This window comes from Pelodiscus sinensis, chromosome 1, assembly GCF_052426305.1.
Source record: "Pelodiscus sinensis isolate ZL-2025 chromosome 1, ASM5242630v1, whole genome shotgun sequence".
In the NCBI taxonomy this organism is placed as follows: domain Eukaryota; kingdom Metazoa; phylum Chordata; order Testudines; family Trionychidae; genus Pelodiscus; species Pelodiscus sinensis.
The window spans coordinates 122,749,829-122,773,589 of NC_143052.1; the positions used below are offsets into that span (position 1 = coordinate 122,749,829).

Here is a 23,761-nt window from a genome sequence, read left to right on the forward strand (position 1 = left end):
CTGGTCTGCAGACCAGGAAGATGCGGAGCAAAGCTGCGGAGGGGCCCCGCTGCCCGAGCCCCTTCGTGGCTTTGCAAAGCCTCGGGGGAAGCCGGCAGCGGGACAGCCCAGACGTGCCACGGCTGTCCTGCTGCCGGCATCCTCAGAGGCTTTGCTCCCGGTGTCTTTGGTCTGCTGGAGACGGTCCCCAGCAGACCAGGGGCACCGGGAGCAAAGCCACAGCAGCGGCGGGGTCCTGCGCCTCTGCGGCTTTGCCAGAGCAAAGCCTCAGAGGCGTGGCACCCCGATGCCGCTGCGGCTTTGCTCCCCGTGTCCCTGGTCTGCTGGGGGGGGCGCAGCTAGTGCGCCTTCCGCCCCCCCCCCCCCCAGCAGACCAGGCTTTTGTTGTGGACCCTGGGGCAGAGCAGCTGGGGTGCTGCCGGTTGGCCTCTTAAGGGGGGGTAGTCTTATACGGCGAGTATAGGCGAAAACCTATGTTTTAACTAGAAAATTAGGGGGTCGTCTTATACGCCCAGTCGCCTTATACGCCGGAAAATACGGTAGGTGTATTAGTCCTTAGTTGCCTGGCTGGTAGATGTGCTCACACTGTCTGAGTGTGTCTACCTGCCAGGCAGTTTGCAACTACTCCAGGGAGGGCGGGGGGAAGAGAGGCAAAATGGAATCCCCCATCAGACTCACTCATCTGCCAGGGTCTGGATGTGCCCAGGTCAGCCTTCCCCCCCCCCCGCTCCCTTCTCCTCCCAATTGCCTCAGTCCAGTCCTGCTGCCCCCATCCAGACCTGCTTCCAGCAGCTGGTTCCCCCCACCCCCCCACTAATCTCCCCCGGTCAGCCCCGCTCCTCTGACAACCCCCTTCCCAGCCCTGCTGCTCCCATCCAGCCCTGCTTCCAGCAGCTAATTCTCCCGTCCTCCTCCTCCTGATCTCCCCCGGCCAGCTCCCCCTCCCCCCGTGCAGCCTTGGTTTTGCTGCCTGCCCTCTCCGATTTCCGCCGCCGAACAGCCGCGCTACCCCCAACCCTGCTTCTGCCGCCCGCCCGCCTACATGCCCCGATCTCCATGAGACAGTGCCACTCCCAGTCCTGCTTTCGCCACCCACATCTCTGCAGGACAAACCCCCTGCTCCCAGCCCTGCTTTTGCCGCCTGCCCAGCTGGATCTCTGCAGGACAGACCCGCTGCCCGCCCACCTCTCCACCGAGACAGCGTCGCTGGCCCCAGCACTGTGTCCCAGCCGCTGGTTCCTTCCCCCCTGCTCCTCTCCTGGCAGCCATGCTGAGGCCCAGTATTTTTTTCCCACAGCCCGCTTTTTTCAAAAGCTTCCCAGAAATCTGTTTGATAGACATTAGTTCCTCAAACTGAATATTAGGGCTACTCGTTTAAAAAAAATACATTGTGACAATCAACCCTTTTCTGCATCTCACTTCCTTGACATCAATACAAGGTTAAAAACCATCTATGCTTGCTGTAGGTTAAGATATGTAAAAGATACAATTTTAAACTTTGGCTCATCTGCAATTGTTACAATGTTTGTCAAAAATAAAATTTAAATAAAATGTTAACTTTAAGGCTATAATATTTCAAAAAGTGTAACTTGTATTTAAAGAAGAATATTAATGCAAACTATCTGTTCCTCAGCACTAGGTTTATTTGCACAGTACTACTGAGCAAGAGGGTGCAATTCAAAGCTGTAACTCGATTGCTGATAAAAAGGATCCTTTGTTCTTGCATTGTTTGCTGAAAATAACACACTATTCCACATCTTTTCAGACTTCTGGCAAAAGATATTTTCTCTCAATTGTAATGCCCCCTAAGCCAACCCCTCCAATGTCTCCATTATCTCATTATACTGCAGATCTTCATTATTCATTTATTTTGCTAGCTCAGCTCAAATCCCTAGTTAGGTAAGACTTCCATTAACCTCAATGAGAATTTTGCATGACCATATTCTACCTAACTGCAGTGGAAAAGGAATGAATTGCTTGATACGTGAAAGGTGCTCTAGTTTCCATCTAATTTCTGCATTACTATGTGTGACGGGGCACCAAGACCCTGCATCCAACCCCCAAGACTTTGTGCCCTTGCAGAAGGGCAGCGAGGCACCTACTGCCGCTGTGCCGGCTGCTCGCACGCCGCGGCTCAGCTGAGCGAAGCCACGACTCAGCTGATTGGCGCCGCCGCTCAGCTGGAGAGACGCGGCAGCACAACTGAGCGGGGCGCGGCCCCGCCAGGGAGGCGGGGGGGAAGAGGGCGCACTGCGGTGGACGCAAAAGGGGGACAGGGTGCGTAAACCCCCCCGGGCCGGCGGGGATCTTTAAAAGCTGGCCGGCCGCAGGAGAGCGGGGGGAGCGCAAAGAGGCTGCGGGAGCACTCCCCGGCGGCGGAGGAGCCGCAGAGACGTCTACGGTCCCGACAGGAGTCAATGACGGTGGGAGCACCGACACCCTGGAGACGGGATAGGGGAGAGTAAGGAAGTAGCCCAGGGCAGGGCGACGAAATAGCCCATGGGCTGGTGTGTTTAGGGGCACTCCCCCGCCAGTCAGACAGAGACTTACGGCTAGTCTCTGTCCTCAGGGCCCTGGGCTGGGGCCCGGGAGCGAGGGCGGGCCCGGGCCCCCCTTTTTTTCCCCCCTCCCGAGGGAACCATAACCATAAACGGGATCGTCGCCCGAGGCTAAAGCAATTAACCGAAAAGACGAGTGACCGCCCCCCCAAGACGGCCCAAGGACGGGGGCACGGTCACACTATGCTTGCTGAATGGCTCCAAACTACGGGACTGGGATGTATTTATAGAAATCATTCCATTTTAAAAAGAGGACAGCAGTTATGACTAGCATTTGAGAATGTATAGTTGCCTTCAATTGAAAAACACTATTGTTGTAATACTTTATTAAAAACAAGCTTCATAAATGTCTGTGCATCTGGTAACTCCAATGAAATCTAAAACACACAACCTAAAAGTTATTTTACATAATCCTCTGTGGAATAAAGCATTTAGTGCTAGGATGACATTGGTATTATGCAGAAAGGAAGAGATGGGTGACCTCAAACATCATGATACAGTAAATTATCCTAATGCAGACAGACACAGGAAAGTTGTATAACACTTCCTGCTATGCAAGTAAGGTGTACAAGGCTACCTACAAAAACAGCTGATTTGCTCCAGTTACTATTGTATTTTTCCAGGCTTCCATGAGACATTTAAGTCAACACAAACTGATGATATAGAACTAAGCAAGAAAATGCACACTACTGATTACAAGTACAATATATGCCCATTCATCTGATGAAAATTTTTCGTTACCTTTATAAGAAGTGTCACATAAGCAGCTCATAGAACTGAAATATAAATATTGCTGTTAAGCATATCTAAAAGGAAATAAAGAACCAGATCAAGTCTTCTAGGCCTAGACAACACATGTCACATGACAATTATTTGTTTCATCCAGAAATAGAGTGCTAAACACATCATTAAAAAAGGTAGGGTGATATTTGCAGGCTCTGTCACAGTCAGGGTTGAAGTTCACCTCTAGGATCTGAGGCTGCATAGTTCTTTTCCCTGAAGAGAAACAAAATATTACATTTTAATACAGGGAGCCACCTCCATTTGCTGTAGCAGAAATCATAGAAAGAGGATGAAGGTTGTGTCACCTTTAGTACATATGCAGGTAGGGTTTTTGAGGCCTACAGTATAATATGGTGAGACACCAAACCCATTCCATTCTGTCCACATTAGAAAGATGCACCGTTTTAACTAGGGCAGAATTAGTGCATCTATTTTATTTAACCACAACTCTTGAGAAGCACCTTCCATAAAGGACTGCTTCCTCCTTGATTTCTAAGGGAACAAGTCTCCTTTGTATGGCTTTATTGTTCTCTCTAGTTCACTTGGTATGGAAAGAGCTGGGTTCCTACGCTGGAGGACAAAAATCTTTCACCTCCCAAAGTCAGAAGGGGACAATGTGAAAGTGATTCTGTTCTTACCACCTGTACAACACAGGCCACAGAACGCCCCCACTTAGCCGTCTACTTCCTCTCATCCCTAAAATAAGGCCAGGCGGTTGAGCTGACATTTGAACAGTAAGAAAAATGCATTTTGTACAGATGAAGACAAAAATTTAGATTCTTACCCATCTGTATTGACATTGTCGTTGAATTAAATCATAGGGTTTGTTAGCATTACTTTTAGTAAAAACTGCTCTCATGGTTATATTTTAAGTTATAATTCGTTTTTACTGCATATGATTGTGTACTGGCCACAAAGAGTAATCAGAAAAGAGGAGGTAGCCACACCTGTGCATAACAGGTGTACGACCATCACAACAGAAAAAACCTTATTACAATTAATAGATAGCTGCAAAGCATAATCTATTCTCTCTAGTTCACTTGGTATGGAAAGAGCTTCACAAGTTTATATCGGAATAGCAAAAGCAGTGGCAAAAATGGAGCCAATAAAAAGAATTAGAGGTGTGGCAACCGCTTCAATATTTTTTATTACTAACAAAAAGACCAAATTCTATCCTCACACATATGAAACCTCAAAGATACATAAACATTCTGTTTATGTATAGACATCAAGCCCGTCTTGCTGTTTTTTTTTTTAAAACAGCAAAAATGGAGAGCACCCCCAAGTTTAAAGAACAAAAACAGAGAATAAATCAGTCTCTCAAAGAACAAAAGCAGCTTACCATCTGTGGTAGTATCCCACTTAAGCATCAGATCAATGGCATATACTGCTCGTGATGATGGATAATCACAGATGCCAAATGGTGCAGGTTTAGCTGAAGCAGCTTGGAATAATTCAGCAAATGCCTTAAAAATCTCTGCCTATTGCCAAAAAAAAAGAAGTAATTGCAATAAACTCCTCACTTTTGTAGGTGAAAATTTCATTTATGAGTCATATCAAACACCTTAAATATTGTTACAAATGACAAGCCTGAAGACAAGAACCTTCCACATTTCAGAAGGGGTCAAACTGCTTTAGAAATAATTTGATAGGTTCCCCCACACTTAATCAAATCCAAGATTTTTAAAAATAGGGGGCCTAAAATTAAGCTTCTAGAGCTATGTGTGTGTCTAATAACTGGCCTGATTTTTTTCAAAGTGCTGAGTACCCAGAATTGAACTCATTACTATATACACTACAGAAATCCATAAAAATTAAAAACTATTATAATGCTGGAAATGAATCCATGTTTAGGTCATTTTGTACAGCACTACACTTATGAATCCTGCTCAGTGGGAGAAGTGCAAACTTTAAAAGGTAATAAAAGCTGTTCTGTGCATAACAGCTACAGCACAGAAATTCTGGAAGCCAGTCTAAATCAATCCACTTTTCTCTCTCTTCCCTCCCCCCCCCCATCATTTTACTATCATACATAGAAGGTTCCAAATTAAAAAACAAACAAACAAAACACAAACAAAAACAAAAAAAACCCACAACTTTTTTCAACTTTATCACATTGTGATGATATTTCTGGATACAATATGGAAACCAAATAAAGGGATGTAAAAGACTTATGGTACATGGACTTGTTAATATCCATTGAGTAAAATGCACTTCCTGAAAAAGTTTAATCCTTAGTACTTTGCCCTGAAAACTCCTTGAGGGGCACTTTGTCCCCTACTGTTTAAAAAAAAAAAAAAAAAAAAAAAAGATTTTTCTTTCTGTAAATTTTAAGGCTCATCCTACAACCACTAGTAAAATAAACTACAAAACAAGAGTACAGGCAGTCCCTGACTTACGAACAGGTTACGTTCTGAACACCTGGTCGTAACTCGATTTGGTCATAAATCGGAAATACCCTTAAACGCACCGCCCGCGCTGTTTGAAAAACTTGATGTACATGGTTCTCAACTCGAAAATATTGTAATAGGGTTAATGGGAAGTTGGTCGCAAGTACTGATGGTTGTAAGTCGGTGTGTTCGTAAGTCGGGGAGTGGCTGTAAGCAAAGTTACTCACATGGAAGTGTCTGCAGGATCAAATTAACCATCCCTGCACTTCCTGGCTCTTGATAAATAGGAAAACAAACTATTGACTAGTTACCTTTGCCTTTAACTTATCTGAACCACCCACCACAAAATAACCCCCAGTAAATGCTTCACAATCCACTTTCTATTTTCATTTTAATTAATGGAGTCTTAATATTGGAGCTTCTGCATGGCTGTATATTTAAAACTTCTCAACATTAGAGAATCGACAGCGTTTAGAGTATTTTGTGGTGGAAGGACATTAAGGAGTCTGTCTTTGTGTTAAGCTCTGATAATCTTCACAAGTTTAGAATTACATGTTAAGAGTTAGCTTAGAGCAGCAACTGAAAATTCAACCCAAAAAGGGAAAATTTTAGTTTCAACAAGTTTGATGAAGGGTCTAGTTATAAGACTAGAGAGAAGAGATTTTTAAACTATGAATTTGCGCTTTGTTTTCTTGTAATAATAAATAATAATAATAATAATAAAAAAATCGAAACCCAAAAGGCATCCAAATGTAGGCTCTATACAATCCAGCCTTATAGCATAAGCACATCAAGAGTAGTAGCCAGAAAGGCATACTTGGCATAGCACTCCTTTTCATATGCTATGCCAGAATAGTTAATGTATGCGTACACAGCAGGCTGTACAGAAGTGTGTACGCTACACAGCAAGAAGGACCTAGATTCTGTAAACAAAGTCCTCAAAAGCTGTTTTGTAAGGGTGCTGCAGAATTCAAATCAAGCATCAGCTTTATGTAGTTCATAGATTACCAGAGGGCAGTAAACCCAGCTCGCTATGCTCGAATCACCAACCCCCCTTGCCCGGGGAGGGCAGATCGAGGCGTGGTAGGCCTGGCCTGGCCTGCCCTGGCTCCACCTCATCCATGAGGGGAGGAAAGCCACACAGCCCTGTGCCCTTCCCACTGGCTGCAGAGCACCAGGGAAGGATAGAGGAGGTGGAAGGGAGGGGCTGAGGGATGCAGAGTGCGTGATGATGGTGTGCTGTCATCCCACAGGAAAAAACATTTTTATTTAAAAAAAATAGGAAAAAATCAATTCCAAAATCTCGATCACTATAGTAAACTTACTATAAAATTAAATAGTTCCCCACCTTAGGACTGAGGTCAGCAAAGATTCTGAATAACTTTGCCTAAACTTTTTTTGTTTCTGGACTTTAACACTGTTGGTATTTAAACTGCAATTTTTCAATATCAGCATTAACCCACTGAAATGGAAGGACAGGTTCACATGTTAAGAATGGCTGTTTCAGGCTTCATGTGGATATCATTGCAGCCACTGACTGTTTATAATCCAGCTTCTGTGGTTGTTAAGTGTTTTAAATGAAAGTTTATATTCTATGCACCATTCTGGAGCTAAGGGTAAGTCTTACAGCAAGTTCAGCAGCATTTTGAAGCATTCAATCTCCAGTGTTCGTCCATCAATACCAATTTTATTCACAAGCATAAAAATGGAGAAAGCTTACACCCTAATATAACAGTAACATAGACAGCGGAACTTTTTGTATTTGCAGACTTTAAAATTATGAGACTACTAACTTTTGCTGCACCAAAGAGACATTTGCTCACTACTCAAAGGCAAAAGCACACGAGCCTTTGAAAAACATCTTTGCTTAAAAAAAAAAATATTTATTTAGTGGCCATTTCATATGGGGAAGATGGATTGGTGACTTACTTGCACATTTTTCCAGGAATATTCAGGATACTGCTTCTCAAATAGAGGAATAAATTCATCACAGTGAACCTAAAATAAATTAAATGGCATTAGAAATTGGTTTGCTAGACTATTCACATTGTGAGCTAGGATTTTTTTAAAGGGTAGAAAAAGGACTATAAGCTGCAGACACTATAAACACATACTATAAATTCCAAATAAGGTCCTGGGGAATTTCACCACCTATACAGGGCAGAAATGAGAACTATTTGTTCCAAGCTTTTCCCATTTCTACCAAACAGTGCTTTTTACTATGTGGTGAAAATACTACAGTAAAGCATCAGTTTGGGATTGGTAAGATGTTCTTTTAATATGGATTTGATGAGAGAGATAAATTTGTGCCATAACCTGTAACTGTTTCTTCTGGGTCCCCCAATTTTAGAAAATAGCTGCAGGGCAGGTACAAGCTGTCAAGTTTATTTAGATAGCTATGCATTAGGTATGCATCTGATGACAGTCATAGATACAGGATCAGTATCTTGATTGGATGGAAGACATTTGCGTCTCACTTGCTTACCTGTTTTAAGGTTACACCAGGAGCATAGTTCATGACGGTAAAATGCTTCTCATAGTCATCCAAGTCATCAAGAGAAAATGCACTATCAAATAAAGGAAAGAGACTGTGTTAATTACGTAAGATCTTTGAAAGGCAAGGCATCACAATTTAACACCGCTAACTCCTTCACTCCTGGGGGGGGGGGAAGAAAAAAAAGTTATTACCGATTTGAGAACCGCAGCCAAAAAACATCATAAGCATACAGGTTGAGTGGCTTTATGGATCGCAGAAGCACAACGTAACGAATGTCAAATTTAACCATCCCCACATCTTCCCGGTGAAACAACACTGGGCTCTCAATATACTTAGATACTACCTAAAACAAAAACAGAGATTGGACACAATTAAACCCTAAGGAATGAAGATGCATAGTAGGTGATGACAGAAACAAGCATCAGTGGATTGGGACAGTCCCAGATCTATTCTACCAGCATGCATTAAACCTACTTTTCCTTTTCATAGTTTCTCAATATAAGCAATTTAGCCTTTGTTTGTAACCAAACAGCCTGAGTGTACTCTTTCTTCCGACTGGGATATAGAACTAAAGTACTGCCCTCATCATTGCACTGAAGTCTGTTTTATTCTCTGCTTGCAAATAAATCTTTTCATAAGTTTCAATCCAATATTTTTTTTCCTCCTTAGATGGCCTAACTGTAACACATCATCTCATTGTCCTAGAATACTTTTCCAAAAAATAAATGACAACATAATTGCTTTTATTCCAGCTCCTCAGCCCTACTTATCTAGGAGAAAAGGAGGTATGTGACAAGGCTAGCAATGGACACAGTAAGCATTGAGGAAGGGTAGATAGCGAGCCATCCAGGTAGAGAGTGAGGAACATTTATAGCTATCAAGGGGCACCAGCAATGCTACATGCAGCCTTATCTAGGGATGCCATAAAAGTTAAGTATGTCCTGCAGCACCCAAGACCGGGTTCTAGTAATTTTATCAAGGTTCTCAGTACTATGAAATATTTTCCTTTTGTTTATAAAATGCTCAATAAGATGCAAAACAAAGTGCTTTAACTTCCTAATTCCACACTGCTTAATTTGGTTTACTGGTAATAGAAACACGCCTTTAAGATGGCTTTTCAAAAGCTGGCTAGTTTACAGAAACACTTAATGCCATACTTAAAAAAAATTAACAAACAAGTCTCACTTTATAAATCAGCTTTCTTCTGAACTGAAGTGTTGCTGTAATTCTTCATGCATTTTTATTTTGAGATATGAATTCCAAAAGAGGCATGCAATTCAAAAGATAGATTCTATTAAGTCTCTAGACAAAGCTTATGTAGTAGTCTTATGTAAGACCACACTGTTGGCTTATAATATAAAGTCACGTGTCATTGTTGAAAAAGCATTTTGTGCATAAGAACACTCAAAGACTACCTGAGGGAAGCAGCACTCACTCACTTTTATATTTACAGCCAACAGACACTACATGCAAGTGAGAATTAATCATCTTCTTTGATTTCTTACTGAGTGGCACAGAAGCAGCAACACAGTAATCAAGACTTGAACGTAAGGGCACATTTTATTTCTGTCCTAAAGAGACAGGTCTGCTATGAGCAAATAGAAAAATATTCTAACATGGCCTTGGCACAATGTAAAGATATTTATTTCAGGATGCCTGTGCTCAAACATACCAGCTGTTACAACTTTTTGAAGGAGGAAACTAAATTTTCTTCTTTTTTTTTTGGTTGCTCTGTCAGAATAAACATTAAAAAAGTGCTTCAAGCCAAGTGGAAAGCCCACTGTCCTCTACCTTTGGGCTGCTTTCCCTGTGCCTGATGATGATGTTAAGATTGTTGGTTATGTGGGTGTCTAGGCTTCTGGCCAAGTTCCATGGTTTGCATATCCAGTGATTATCTTCTCCCCTACAAAAAAACAAAAACAAAAGAAAACCACAACCCAGTCAAGGCCACAGCATGTCAGTGTGTACATATTATTTGTCAGCGGGTGAGGGTGCAAGAACAATGAACTCCAGGGTCACAGCTATTTAGAATTAGGATTTTGAGGTTCTCACTTTCTTTTTCAGTAAGGGCCCACCACGCGTCTGCTAATAAATCCCTTTTCCTTTCACACATACCATGACTACATCAAATGCTTGTTGCTAGATCAAGAGACCACTTTGACTAGCTGGTCAGAAAGTCTGAGACATTCTTGGTGGGTGCTTTAAAACTTGTAAATCAGATTCCCTGCAGCCACTTCTGAGCCAGCCAAGTTACATTACATATAGTTATTTTCTCTGGGGATTGAGCATTGAATATTGTAAGATGAATCCTCACCCAAACACGTCTGTCATGCTCAGGAGAGTATGCTTTCTCCTCACTCTCTCCTACCTAGAGCAGTGATCTCCAAAGTGGGGTGCACACACCCGAGGGGGTGCATGTGAGAATCCTGAGGGGGTGTGCGAGACGATCTGAGATAGCACATGCTGCTGCGCAACAACTGAAAAGGGAGATGCCTGGTTCGCAAGACATCCGAGGGAGCGCATGCACAGCGTGTTCAAACACCCGCACAACAGATGAGAGGGGAGATGCCCAGGCATGCTGTGACGTCAGGGCCTGGGACTTTAAAACCATGCGGACCAGCTCACAGACTCAAACTGGAAGGAAGGGGGTGGGGGGGTGGGAAAAATAGGGGGAAGAGATGGGAGAGGAAGGGGCTTGTGCTGAGGGAAGGGAAAGGAAGGGGAGGGGAGGGGAGGAGAGGAGGGCAGGTCAGGAGAAGAAAGGGGAAGGAACCAAGGGACAGGGTGGAGGAGAGACAAATGCCAGGGGGCCAAGTGGAGACAATGAGGAAAATGGCAGGAGGGGAGGTGTCAGTGGGAGGGGGGACAGGGTGATGCTGGGAGAGAAGAGGGCAGAGCTGGCCCAAGCTATAAGATGACCAGGCGATAGCTCGGGGTGCCCGATTGTAAGGGGCACTGTGCGGTGCTGCCGGCCAGGCGGGGGCGGGGCCGCGCATGCGCCGTGCGCCCGGGGTGCAAGAATGGCTCGGGCCAGCTCTGGGAGAGGGCAAGGGCATTGGGGGCTAGAAGGGGGAAGGAGAAGTGCTGGGATAAGGCTTGAAAGAAGGGGTGGGTGTGAGGAAGTTGGGGATGGAGAAAGGCATGTGAGAGGGCGGGCATCAGGGAAAAAAGGGCAAAGGGGGCAGGGACAGTGAGGGAAGGGGGAGACACCAGAAGAGTGCAGGGGTAAGGGAAGGTGCAGGTGCCAGGGGGTGAAGCAGAAGGACAGACACCTGTAGGGGAGGGACCAGCACTAGAGGAGAGAGGCAGGGCAGGTGTGTAGAGGTAGGTAGCTCACATGATCAGAGTGGGGCTACTGGAGGTGTGGGCCCAGGGGGGAGAGAAGGGCTGGTGGAGGGGGGCAGGTCACAGGAAGGTTGAGGGCAGGGAGAAGGGCAGGAGTCAGGACAGCAGAGGAGGGTGTGGGGGCAGCAGGCATCAGAGGAGCTGATGGAGCAAGTATAGGAGACATGGCAGCAGAGGGAAAAGGTAAAGGTTTATACGATATTTATTAATAACTTGGGTGCCACAGTGGTACATCCAAACAAGCCACATGAACTCAGTACTGGTGCACAACACAAAATTCATTCTGCTCACGGGAGGAAACGGAGGGAACACTTCCCCCAGCCTCTCTGTCCCCTCCACCCCTTAGTAAATGTTACACACATTGGGTTAATGCAACTGCAGGATAGTTGCATGAGGAGGTTTGGTGCGGCCAAACTAATCCCTATTGGTAGGAGGATGGTGGGAAAAGTCCTTAGAGAGGAGTCACATGATACCTTTTACTTCTGGTCATGTGTCCAGCTTGCCCTGAGAGTGTTACCTCCTGAGGCCTGGCTAATGGAAGTCAGGGGGTGTGGCTAATGGGGGTCGGGGCATGGTTAACAGGGGTCAGGGTGTGGCTAATGGGGGTGAAAGTACATTTAAAATATATATATATATATATATATATATATATATATATATATATATATATATAAAACAGATACATATACATATATTGGGGGCATGTGCTCAAAATTTTTTTTACTGATAGGGGTGCATTATCAAAAAAGTTTGGAGACCACTGAACAAGAGAGCTGAAGAGCTGGACTCTTTGAAAAGCTTTGCCCAAGTAGGAGTAATATGCATGTCTACATAATGTGCATGCTACTGAACAGTGGCAGTGCGACCTTGAAGCCCCCACCTTCCCCAACGGATGTGTGAAGGCATGCAGAGAACGTTCTCTGGGTTATCTGAAAGGTTGCCTGTGGTTATGTTTTAGTACGAGAATACAGTACTAGTTGTAGTGAAAGATCTGTGTTTTAACCGAAAGTTTATTTTGAAACTCCCTCCTCAGTGCATACAGCTTCATGATCACTTATCGCATGTACACTTGGGTTACATCTCCACTGCCACTTCTTTGCAGAAGAGGAACTGCAAATGAGTGCACAATATGCTAATTAGCACTCCATTTGCATATTTGCTTCCGATCCTTTTTGCGGAAGAGGTTTTAGCGCAAAAAACCCCCACAGTGTAGGCAGGGCCATTTTGCGCAAAAAACCTCTTTTGTGAAAGAACCCTTATTCCTCATGGGGAATCATTATGAGGAATAAGGGTTCTTACGCAAAAGGTTTTTTTTTTTTTTTTTTGCACAAAATGCCCCCCATCTACACTGCTTTTTTTGCGCAAAAACCTCTTCCACAAAAGGGAGCGGAGAAGAATATGCAAATGAGAGCACAAAATATGCTAATTAGTGCTCTATTTGCATTTCCTCTGCCACTTTTTTTGTGGAAGTGGAGACATAGCTTAAGTGTATAACCAAGAATGCTGCACAATAAGAACATACATTTAAAATTTCCCCTTATGGTTAAGCCTATTCAGGAGTTAAACAATATCTTGAGAAAAGGGGGAAGCAGCTAGATGGTCACAACATCATCATCCATCAATCACAAACCCGAGAAGAACCAGAGAATTAAGTGCAATACCAGATAAGGATTATTTTAATGGAGGAGCAAGACATTAACTCCACTTTTCCCTCATCAAGGTTATGTCTATGCTTATGACAGCATACAAAGTAGAGGGACAAATGTAGCTACACTCTGCAGTGAAACGCAGCTGTACATACTTGTCAATGCTGCTACATTCCACAGTGAAAGCCTTCGGTAATTGGAGCCTTTCCCTGCTGCCTATCCTCTGCCGGAACCTTTCCCCACAGCGGGAAAAAGCTCCGGCAACAGGACACTACCCTGCTAAAAAATAGTAGTGTAGACAAGAGAAATGCTTCTTGGGAATGTTAAGAGCCTGTGTGCAGAATAAAACCTGGCAGTTGAGGTGTCTTTTAATCTACTCTGTTTGCCTAAGTCATGTCTCACAGTGTCAACTGTATATCCAGCTGTAAGTGTAGACATATCCTAACAAACACATTTCTTGTTATTATCAGATCTCCTGGATACGGAGGGGACTATTGTGACAGGAAGTTGACTATGAGAAAGGTAACATAAGACGCATCTGGAGAACAGATTCAGTTCTCTTAGTCTCTTGGAGGGCACATCTACACAGCAGGCAAAAGTCAAATTAAGTTACGCAACTTCAGCTATGTCAATTGTGTAGCTGAAGTGAAATAGCTTAACTTTGTTTTTGGCGCTGTCTTCACAGCAGGAAGTTGAAGGAAGAACACTTTTCATTCGACTCACAGGAACTCGATGGAGCAAGAAGTCCTCCAGCTTGCCGGTATTTTGAAATAACGTCAGTTATTCCGAAATAACGCTGCTGTGTAGACATACCCTGAGGAAGTCCAGCATTAACCCTAAATTTGATTTCTACTTTCATGTGAAAATGAAGTGTTTTAAGCAAGAAAATTTGGACACCACCACACTAATTTTAACTAGGGATGTAAGCGGCTAGTCGAGTAGTAGCATGAGCTTATTGGGTAGTCGAGTGACTACTCAACTAGTCGCTTCCTGCCCCCTTGCTGCCTTTGATTATTTTCCACATTGAAAAATTTAAGCCTATGGGGGGGGGGGGGGGGGGGGGGGGGGGGGGGGGGGGGGGGGGGGGGAGAGAAGTCATATTTCTGAGTTTGCCTCATTGCAGTTATGCTATCGAGGAAGTGAATTTCATCTTACAGATACTGAAACAGCACTCTGTTAGGGTGGTATGCAGCAAAACCCACAATTTAAGATGTTTACCTTTAAAGCTAATTTTAGAAATGTAGTAAGAATCAGTTACAAAATAAGACTAAGTATTATCTACATCATTCCTCGCGTGTATTTGTCTAACCTTATATTCAGAAGGGCCACATAACTAAAGAACAACCTCGTGTAGGCCAAAACAGATTTAAAATCACCAGTGTTGATTTATAAATTTAACTTTTGTTTTTATCTAAATAGATATGAAAGAGTCCCCTATGTACAGTATATGTGATTTGTCCTTTTCATGTGTTCACTTTTTTTAAATTGTATCCTTTGGTATATATGGTTGTGACTATTTTCTTCCACTATTTGATCTGAGGAAGTGGGTCTGGCCCACGAAAGCTCATCATCTAATAAACCATCTTGTTAGTCTTTAAAGTGCTACATAGTCCTGTATTTTGTTTCTATGTACAGTATGGTCTTAAAAACAGGTTCCCCCCAGCACTGTCTCTGCGGGGGGCAGAGGAGGGAGAGGCACAGTGGGTGACTGGGCATGAGCCGGGAATCAGCTCTTCGAGCTCACGCCCAGTCCCCTGGTGCATCTCTGCCTTTTAAAAATGTAGTAAGCGTCAGGCAGCTGTTACTACATTCAAAAAGGCAGCGCCACAGAGGGGCTGGCTCCCCGGGCTAGGAGCTAACCCTGCTGTGGCTCTGCCATTTCCCCCTAATTGACTAGTTGATGGAAATTCCGCCTCAATTAGCTGATTAAACAAAATTTAACATCTCCAATTTTAACTGCTTTTAATTGCTATTGACCCAGAGAAAGCTATCTTAATCATTTTTTAAATGCAATGGGGCAAATGCTGGGAATTTTGCCACTGACTTCAATGGAGTTATGATTTTACCCTACATATTTCAAGGTATGTCACATTACATATTTTTGAGCTATTAACACAAAATATGCACCTACTGGTACTTAGAGAAAGTTGGATAGGAAATTGCAAGACAAGCAGCAATAGCAACATGGCTCACCTCCTCTCACGTTGCTGAAAGTAGCTGATAAATTGGGGTAATTCTGTGCGAAGGTTAAAAGTACGAGGCAACCATTTTGGACCCTCTGCCCCTCCAACTCGTCTTGATATAGATGCTAGGCAATCCTTGACAGTGAGTAGATTCTCACACGGAAACTGATTCAACATCACATGGGGTCTCTCTGCACTTAGTTTCCTACAAGCGATAAGAGGACACTTAAAGGCCTTTCCATGGAATGGAGCTTTTTATACGACAGCTAGATTATGTGTACTTGCAAGGAAAAAGCTGTAACCTGTAATCTTTGAAGTGGGAAAAATTGTAGAGGATATCTGCTTCTCCCTCATCTTCTGTGAACTCAAAACGTGGGTGTTTCAAGTTATTGATGACTTGAGGAAGGTCTGTGTAGACCCTGGAAGAAAGGATATACATACTCTGTTAACATGAGAGCAGTTTCTCCTCCTTAAACCAAAATTAATGGCTCTCAGAAGACATTTGTTAACTGACTATAACTTAGGCCGTGGTGCTCACCATCAGTTATATTTGCAGAATTTAAAAAATTGGCTTATGTCCCTCTGTTCTTATTCAGAGCAGCAGATCTTTATTTTCCACTTTGAAAAATTTAAGCCTAAGAAAAGTCATTCTTGTGTTTACCTCATTGCAGTCATGCTAATGAGGAAGTGAATTTCATCTTACAGATATTGAAACATTGACTAACCTTATATTCAAAAAGGCCACATAACTAACGCACAGCCGTGTGTAGGTCAACCAGATTTAAGGTCACCAGTGTTGTAGGCCAACCAGATTTAAAATCACGAGTGTTGATTTAGAATTTAAATTGAGCTTTTTCATATAGATTAAGATAAAAGCCATCTATGTACAGTATGGTCTATTGATTTGCTTGTACAAATTAAAATGATCATATGAATGAGAACAAAATGCTAGTCAGTTGTTAGTATATGGTGTTGAAGCAGACCACAGTCCTTATGAAAAATTCTGATTGGATGTGCATGGCCCACGAGTTGTAGGCTGGGCAACCTGTGACCTAAGTCAGACATTTTAAGGTTGGAAGTGCCCAAGGGAGGTTGCCTGTGCACTGGCTACAGTCTTGAGCCTATGTACTAGATATAGTCTTTAGTTACATGATCACATAGTGTTTTTCCCCACATCTCATGAGAATTTGGACCCACGATAAGAACAGGGCCTCCAGATCCATGCACAGATGTCTCCCATTTGAGCTATAGGTGCAAACAGTAGCAGTGCTAGATTATCATATGTGATTAAGTCCCTACAGCACAGTATGGAGCACAGCATGGAAATATTTTACCAGCTGGCTACATAATTATTGGAGGAACAGCATTGGAACACTGGCTATCAGGAGTCCAGGGTTCCATTTCCAGCTCTGCAAGAATACTGTTCTTCAGTGATTAGAGACATGGATATAAGAAATTTGGTAGCATGGTTGAATTTGGATCTGTCATGTTACTATACCTGTGGTGAAATAAGGTAACAAGAGGTTGCACAAGGTTCTCTGTCAATAACAGTTACTCTGGTTCAAAATTAGTGCACAGAGATATTAACATCAGACATTGGAAGAGCTGGAATGAGGAACTCCTCCTTGCAATGTGCGTAGTATATAAGGTATAAACAAAGATCTCAGTGGGCTCAGTGGAAATACTGGCTAGTAGGGATGTTAGAGATTAATTGAATAGTTGTGTAACTGCACAATATATTATCAGTTACATTACTATTCAATAGTCCCCGGAGGCGGGGCTGGCAGCCAGTGCACTCCCAGCTCCACTCGTGGGGAGCCCCTTGCCACTCCAAACAGACTGCCTCCCACCTACTGCCCCACGCTCCTGTCTGTGGCCGGGGTCCAAGCTGCCTGCAGACAGAGGGATTTTCTGATACCATTCGGGGAAGATATTGCTTTCCTTCAGTTTGCCCTCACCAGCAGGACTTCATTTAAATCTGCTCATTCTGTGAAGTGGTGAGCATCACAGCACATACCCATAGAGACACTGCCATTAACAACCTCAGCAGGGGCGGAGTACAAGCCTAGCCAGCAGAAAGAACATGTCCTAAAGCTGGGAATGCATCAAGTATACTTTTTCTTCAAAATAAAAACCCTCCTACAGCCACAGAAGAGAACCAACAATGGAAACACACCCTCCTCTATTTGGTGGCTAGCACTGAGCCAAAAGACAAGACATTAAGCTTTTAAATGGACAGTGGAGAAGGGCACCTCACCCTTTCAAGGGACAGTAAATGCCCGATATCTCCACTTACCAGAGGTTAACCAATAAAGCTGATGCTTACTGGTTAACCAGTGTCCATCTGAGCAGGAGCAGCCCCCCAATCACCCATTGTTTAAGTAATTAAATGTTACATTATGTTTAATTGATTCAACGGGATTTTACATTCCTACTGGTAAGTCTTCATTCACATGATGTTTAGGCATCATTTTGTCTGGCTGGCTATTCTCTCTTAAAAAGAATGTAAGTCATTCCACTATATCTTAATAGACTTTTGCTGCTAGCTGTGCACCAGACATTTAGTCTCCTCAGCAGAAAAGCTGGATGCACTTTTTACTGATTAATAATTCAACTGACAAGTGTGTCACCTTCTCCCAGCACAGTAAGATTTCAATGAATCCATTTCCCATGAGTATTAAGTCATGTAGGAAGTCTCCATAAGCCTCAACACTGCACAGCATCACAGGGAAACGTAGAGTACTCACCTAAATATAGTTAGTCTATACTGCTGGGTTAAAAAGAGTAAGCTCTCCCTTCATAAGTGCCATTCAAAAAGGGGATTTAAAAAAAATCCTGTAAGCATGAAAGCAATAGCCTTTACCAAAGACAAAAAACAAAACAATCTCCAGCTATCAAGGAACACTTGTCAAGGTAGTTCTTAACACTGACCTACATTTACAGAGAGACATGGAAGATATTGCTTAAAGGGATATTGCTAACTGAACATTTATTTTCAAGTCATTCTTGTTTTACCTCTTTCAGCGAGTACCAGGGCTCCTGAGCCCACAAAGGGTACGTCTAGATTACATGCCTCTGCTGACAGAGGCATGTAAAATAGGCTACCCGACAGTCAATGAAACGAGGATTTAAGTATTCCCGGCTTCATTAAAATAAAAATGGCCGCCACATTATGCCGGCTCAGCTGATCCTCGGCACAGCGTGCGAGTCAAGACACGGATTGGTCAACAGGGAATGCCTTTGTCAACTGCTCTCTTATGCCTCGTGAAACGAGGTTTACAGGACGGTCGACGAAGGCATTCCCTGTCGACAGATCCGCGTCTTGACTCGCGCGCTGTGCCGACGATCAGCTGAGCCGGCACAGCGTGGAGGCCATTTTTATTGTAATGAAGCCGGGAATATTTAAATCCCCGCTTCATTGACTATGTCGGGTAGCCTATTTTACATGCCTCTGTCAGCAGAGGTATGTAATCTAAACATACCCAAAGTTACTAGTACTCATGGAAAAAAGCCTCTGCTTTTGCAGAGCTTTTAAAGTTAAGAAAGCACCATGGAAATTCGTATCCCAGGACAATACAACATTGATACGGCCAAGGAATTGAAAGCATTTTGAAGGCATTTAGTTTATAGATACATACTTGAAAATTTTATTCCTGTCATAAACTGATGGATTTATAGCCACAGGTAGTTTCTCCTTGTTGTTGTTTAATATAGCCTAAAAACAAATAAAAAAAAGCAAGCTTATGCTAAGTAAAGTGAGCAAACTTTCAAACCCCACAATCTTAACATGTTACAGGTACATATACAGTAATTTAGACCCAAAATTGAGGTTTTTTTAAATAAAAGTACATGAAAACAGAAGCTGTAAAAAGGAAAATTGAAAAACAAACTTACAAAAGTATTAATATAAACGATAAAAATTCAACTGGACATAAAACAACAGTGCTTGGGTGTTTTAGTAGTATTGGCATATGAAAAAGTTTCCCTGAAGCACAAACATTTCAGAGTTCATCCTCTCTTCCTTCTCCTATTTAAAACATTAGGATCAGGTTAAACAGTTTCCTTTGCACTGTGGCTAATCACTTTTTATTTTAGCAAAAGATAAGACTCCCTTAGGGCTCCAATTTGAGAAATGTACATTGATTTTTTTAAAGTAGACAGCCAAGGTACAGCTCAACTTCATGAATGATGGCTTCACACACTGCAAACTAGGGAGGCGGACTAAGCATCACATAGTGGTGTTGACCTCACTCTGCTGTTACTGCAATAAATGGGAGTTATCACTGACATTAAAGGCGTTAGTGCTAGGCTCAGAGTGCTTTGGAAACCCCCACCTATGTCATCACTAGCATATCTGGTTATAAAAAGAAAAAATTGTCACACTATTCATTGTAGCAGCATAACCCAGTTTCTTCTGTGTATCTGGGATGAAAAGCAAAGGGTCTCTTATGGAACTAGGGTGGTTGCAAGGGATGTTAAATGGTGGTTATCTGACTAAATCATGTGGTCAATACAATTTGTATCAACTACATGATTAGTCGATAAGGATCGCTGTGCAGAGCCACAGCAGGGGTGGCTCCAGGAGCCAGCTCGACCAGGGACTGAGCAGTCCCGGCTGTGGGAGCCACCCATGCTACAGCTCTTACTACATTTAAACACTGGACTCTGACTACATTTAAAATGCAGAAGTGCAGCATCCCAGTCCAGCGCGAGCCAGAACTGCTTGGTCCCAGCTTGCACTGAGTCCAGCAGCCCCTGTCTGCCGCTGGAGCAGCCTGTTTGCCACGGCCAGCTTTGTCTGATGCCAACAGAGGCTGCTGGAACCCCCATGGACAAGTGCTGATGCCGGAGGGAGAAGCAGTGGGGCGTGGGCCATTTCTGCATGGCACCAAAAATTGTAATCCAGACCGGTGGAACCCTTAGCTCAAAAAGTTTGAAAACAACTTCAGGTGCAAGAAGGGGGTAGCTGGGGCTGTGTATGGGTAGGAGACAGTTCAGAGTGTATACTCAGAGGGGTGGGTAGGGGCTGTGTGCTGGAGGGGCGGGGGGACAGGATGGGAAGGGGGAGAGCCTCTGCAGTCCCTGTTCCTAGAGAGGTCTGCCAGCCATACAGCCAGATCACCCCACCCAGGCGGCTCTTACCAGCTGCCTTGGTCTGAGCAAAGAGGGCTGAGAGCCAAGGAACAGCATCAAGCAGGGGCACCAATAGGAGAAGAGACACACTATGGGTGCGTCTACTCGAAATAAGCTACGTTAATTGTGTGGCTTACTTTGAACTTGGAAGCATCTACACAGCACTTATTTCCAAACAGAGCACTCCTCCTCCGACTTCCCTTGCTCCTCAGACAATGAGGGTTACAGTCCTCCAACTTGATAGTATTTCAACATTATTTCAAAATAACTGCCTACTGTGTAGACACGGACTAAGCTATTTAGAAATAATGTTGCTGGATAGATGAACCCCAAGGCACCAGCAAGAGCAGCAGCTGCTCTGCACTGGCTCCCTGCCTCCAACCTGGCCAGGTTGTGGGGAAAGTAGATCGGGGAGGTGTGGGACTGCCCTCTGGACTGCTGTGCTCTGGCTTTGCAGGTTTTTTGGGGTTTGGGTGAGGGGGCGGGGGAAGGCAAATACCCTCTATGTCCCCAACTTTGTCCATGGGGTCAGAGCTTCTGCTCCACAAGGAGTACCCAGGTTCAGAACTCCAGTCCTGTGACTCCTGGGTTCAGGCCCCCCAGGGGGCACCAGAGATCAGGGCTCCGCCTTCATCCACATGGAGGGGAGGAGGATGATATTTGAAAAACCCAAGCCATCCACTTTGAAATGTTGTTCCTGATGTAATACTGAATTGCTTTTGGGCAGATCTATGCTACGGGGTAAAGTAGATCTAATTTACGCAACTCCCGCTATGTGAATACTGTAGCTGGAGTCAACATACTTTAGGTCAAGTTACTTCAGAGTGCGTGCGAGCACTGGTGCAGTTTCGGAGTTGACAAAAGAGTGATCAGTGGTCAACCTATCGTATCTTCACTGGACTTGCTAAACTTGCCCCTAGAGAATTGATTGTTGAAGCGCCAGTCACCAGATAAGTGTACGCAAGCCTTCAGATCACAACAACAACAACAACAACAACAAAAGAATAAGGAGGCTAGAAATAAGATTTTGTTCCTTACATACAAAGATTACTCTTCCTATATTTTTGGATTGACCAAAGATTCTGTAATAATAAATCCAATAGCAATTGCTCCAACCTTTGGGTTTGCATGCCGAATTCCATATAATTCACGGGGCTCGACAAACCACTATTTCTACTCGCCCATGGCAAGTAGATTTCAGCCGGTTGCTCCGTGTGCCCATTCTCCGGCTGGAAAGTAGCTCTTGCCACAGTTTGTCGAGCCCTGATAATTCGGGTTTATATATTGTCGGACAGAAGCCTCTAGACTACTTGGTGCCTCTGTTATGATGTAGGCTAGCAAAGGATACCACAATATGTCACATGCCACTATTGTTTTAGTTTTGGAATTGCTATTTATTTCTGACTTTACTACATGCGCCACCTTTACATAATTTAAATTCTACAAAAGGCAGTTTTTTAGATTATGAAATCCTGATACTTCATATTGCACATCGGAAGAGAAATAAAACCTGGAATTACTTTGGCCAAATAAAAGAGGAACCCTAAAGAAAAGATGTATTACAATTATACCTGATAGTGATCTTCTGATGGTTCTGGAGTGGAATAGTTAACATCCAATACCTCAGCAGGAGCCCATGGCAACAACATACACTTTCTGATTAAACGATCAGTTTCCCCATAGGCATAGTCTCGAGTCACTTCTTCTACAGTGGAATATAAAAATAATTGTAGCATTGCCAATCATTTTCCACCAACAATTTTTCATGCAAATGATATAATACAACCATAGATTATGTGACAACTGAAAGGATTAAAAAATATTTTTAAACGTGCAATTTAAAACATTACTAAGTGCTTGACTTTGCAACCTAAAAACTCAGGTTGTTCCTTGTGACATTTCTGGACCAATGAGAGCCATCACATCCTCTTGAATAAGAGTCACAATATGTATGAGAAAGGTTATCTATAATATATTTGGTCATTAATTAAAAAAAAACCTAGTAAGTCTTAAAGAAATATGCAGGATGTTTTGAGAGAGGTTGAATAACGCCCCCCCCCCCCCACCCAAAAAAAAAAAAACCAACCACCCCACACACAAACCACCTCATAACAGAATTGAGAAAAGTTAGAACTGCTGTTTTTGATTTGTAAATTCAGTGGAGTTCCATTCTTTGGGTAGAAGCAGATAATGTACTTGATGTACAGACATACTTACCACCAGTTTCAAGGTCCCTTAAAGGCCAGAGCACAGTGTAAGCAATTTGCTGAGGTATATAAAATAAAGGTGCTGTTGCAAAGGTAGGTTCATCTGAATGCTGAATTCGAGATCCAAATTCATCCATAATATACCAGACAGGAACCTTCTCCTCTGCAGTCTGGTGGGGAGCAGGGGAGGAGGAGGAAGGGAAAAAACAAAAACAAAAAACCCACACTCATTACACATCATACTATTAATAAAATGCTGCTAAAGAGAAGGGGGTAGGAGCTTATGCTAAAGCCATATTACTATGCTCTGTTTCAATTAATCAAGACTTGATTTTCCAATGAAGGAAGAACTAATGATAGCATGAAACATAAGGCAATTTTGGATTAGCAGAAAGTATAGAATGCTATTACTACTAGCCTTTTCATCAGTAGATTTCCAAGTGCTTTACAAAAGCAGGTCATAATTTCCATTTTACAGATGGGGAAACTGAGGCACAGAGCAGTCAAGTGATTTGCTCATGGTCACCCAGCATGCCTCTGGCCCAACCAAAAACAAAACCCAGATCTCCTATGTTCCAGTCCACTGTTCTGTTCTCTAGGTAACTCTGCCTTCCATAAGAATATTTAAAAAACAACAACAAAACTTGAAGAAGTGACAAGTATCAGAGGAGTAGCCATGTTAGTCTGAATCTGCATAAACAATCTATAATGTGCCACAGGACTTCTTAACAGATTTATAGGAGCATAAGCTTTCGTGGGCAAAGACCCACTTTGTCAGATGCTCGACCTGACGAAGTGGGTCTTTGCCCACGAAAGCTTATGCTCCAATAAATCTGTTAGTCTATAAGATGCCACCAGACTTCTTGTTGTTTAAAGAAATGAGTTATCCTAATATTACCCTTTCACAGCTTTATCAGCATAAAAATCACCACAGTATCTAACAGAACACCTACACTCACTGTAGTTTACATACATGACTGTTGCTAACAAATGCACTTAGTGCAAGTTTATTTTTTCAA

At 43.2% G+C, this 23,761-nt stretch overlaps 1 protein-coding gene across 1 annotated transcript in view; it reads right to left on the reverse strand.

Moving 5' to 3' along the window:
• Positions 1-2,867: 2,867 nt before the first annotated feature.
• TTLL12 (tubulin tyrosine ligase like 12) overlaps positions 2,868-23,761 on the reverse strand; it is a 42,968-nt gene continuing 22,074 nt past the window's right edge. Inside the window, exons 4-14 of the mRNA XM_075899469.2 lie at positions 22,753-22,912; positions 22,107-22,240; positions 19,041-19,117; positions 15,705-15,821; positions 15,413-15,607; positions 10,020-10,131; positions 8,420-8,571; positions 8,217-8,298; positions 7,661-7,729; positions 4,684-4,822; positions 2,868-3,554 (exon numbers count right to left, since the gene is read on the reverse strand). Of these exons, the coding sequence (XP_075755584.2) occupies positions 3,403-3,554; positions 4,684-4,822; positions 7,661-7,729; positions 8,217-8,298; positions 8,420-8,571; positions 10,020-10,131; positions 15,413-15,607; positions 15,705-15,821; positions 19,041-19,117; positions 22,107-22,240; positions 22,753-22,912 (1,389 nt within the window). The 3' untranslated portion in view covers positions 2,868-3,402. The remainder of the gene's footprint in view (positions 3,555-4,683; positions 4,823-7,660; positions 7,730-8,216; positions 8,299-8,419; positions 8,572-10,019; positions 10,132-15,412; positions 15,608-15,704; positions 15,822-19,040; positions 19,118-22,106; positions 22,241-22,752; positions 22,913-23,761) is intronic.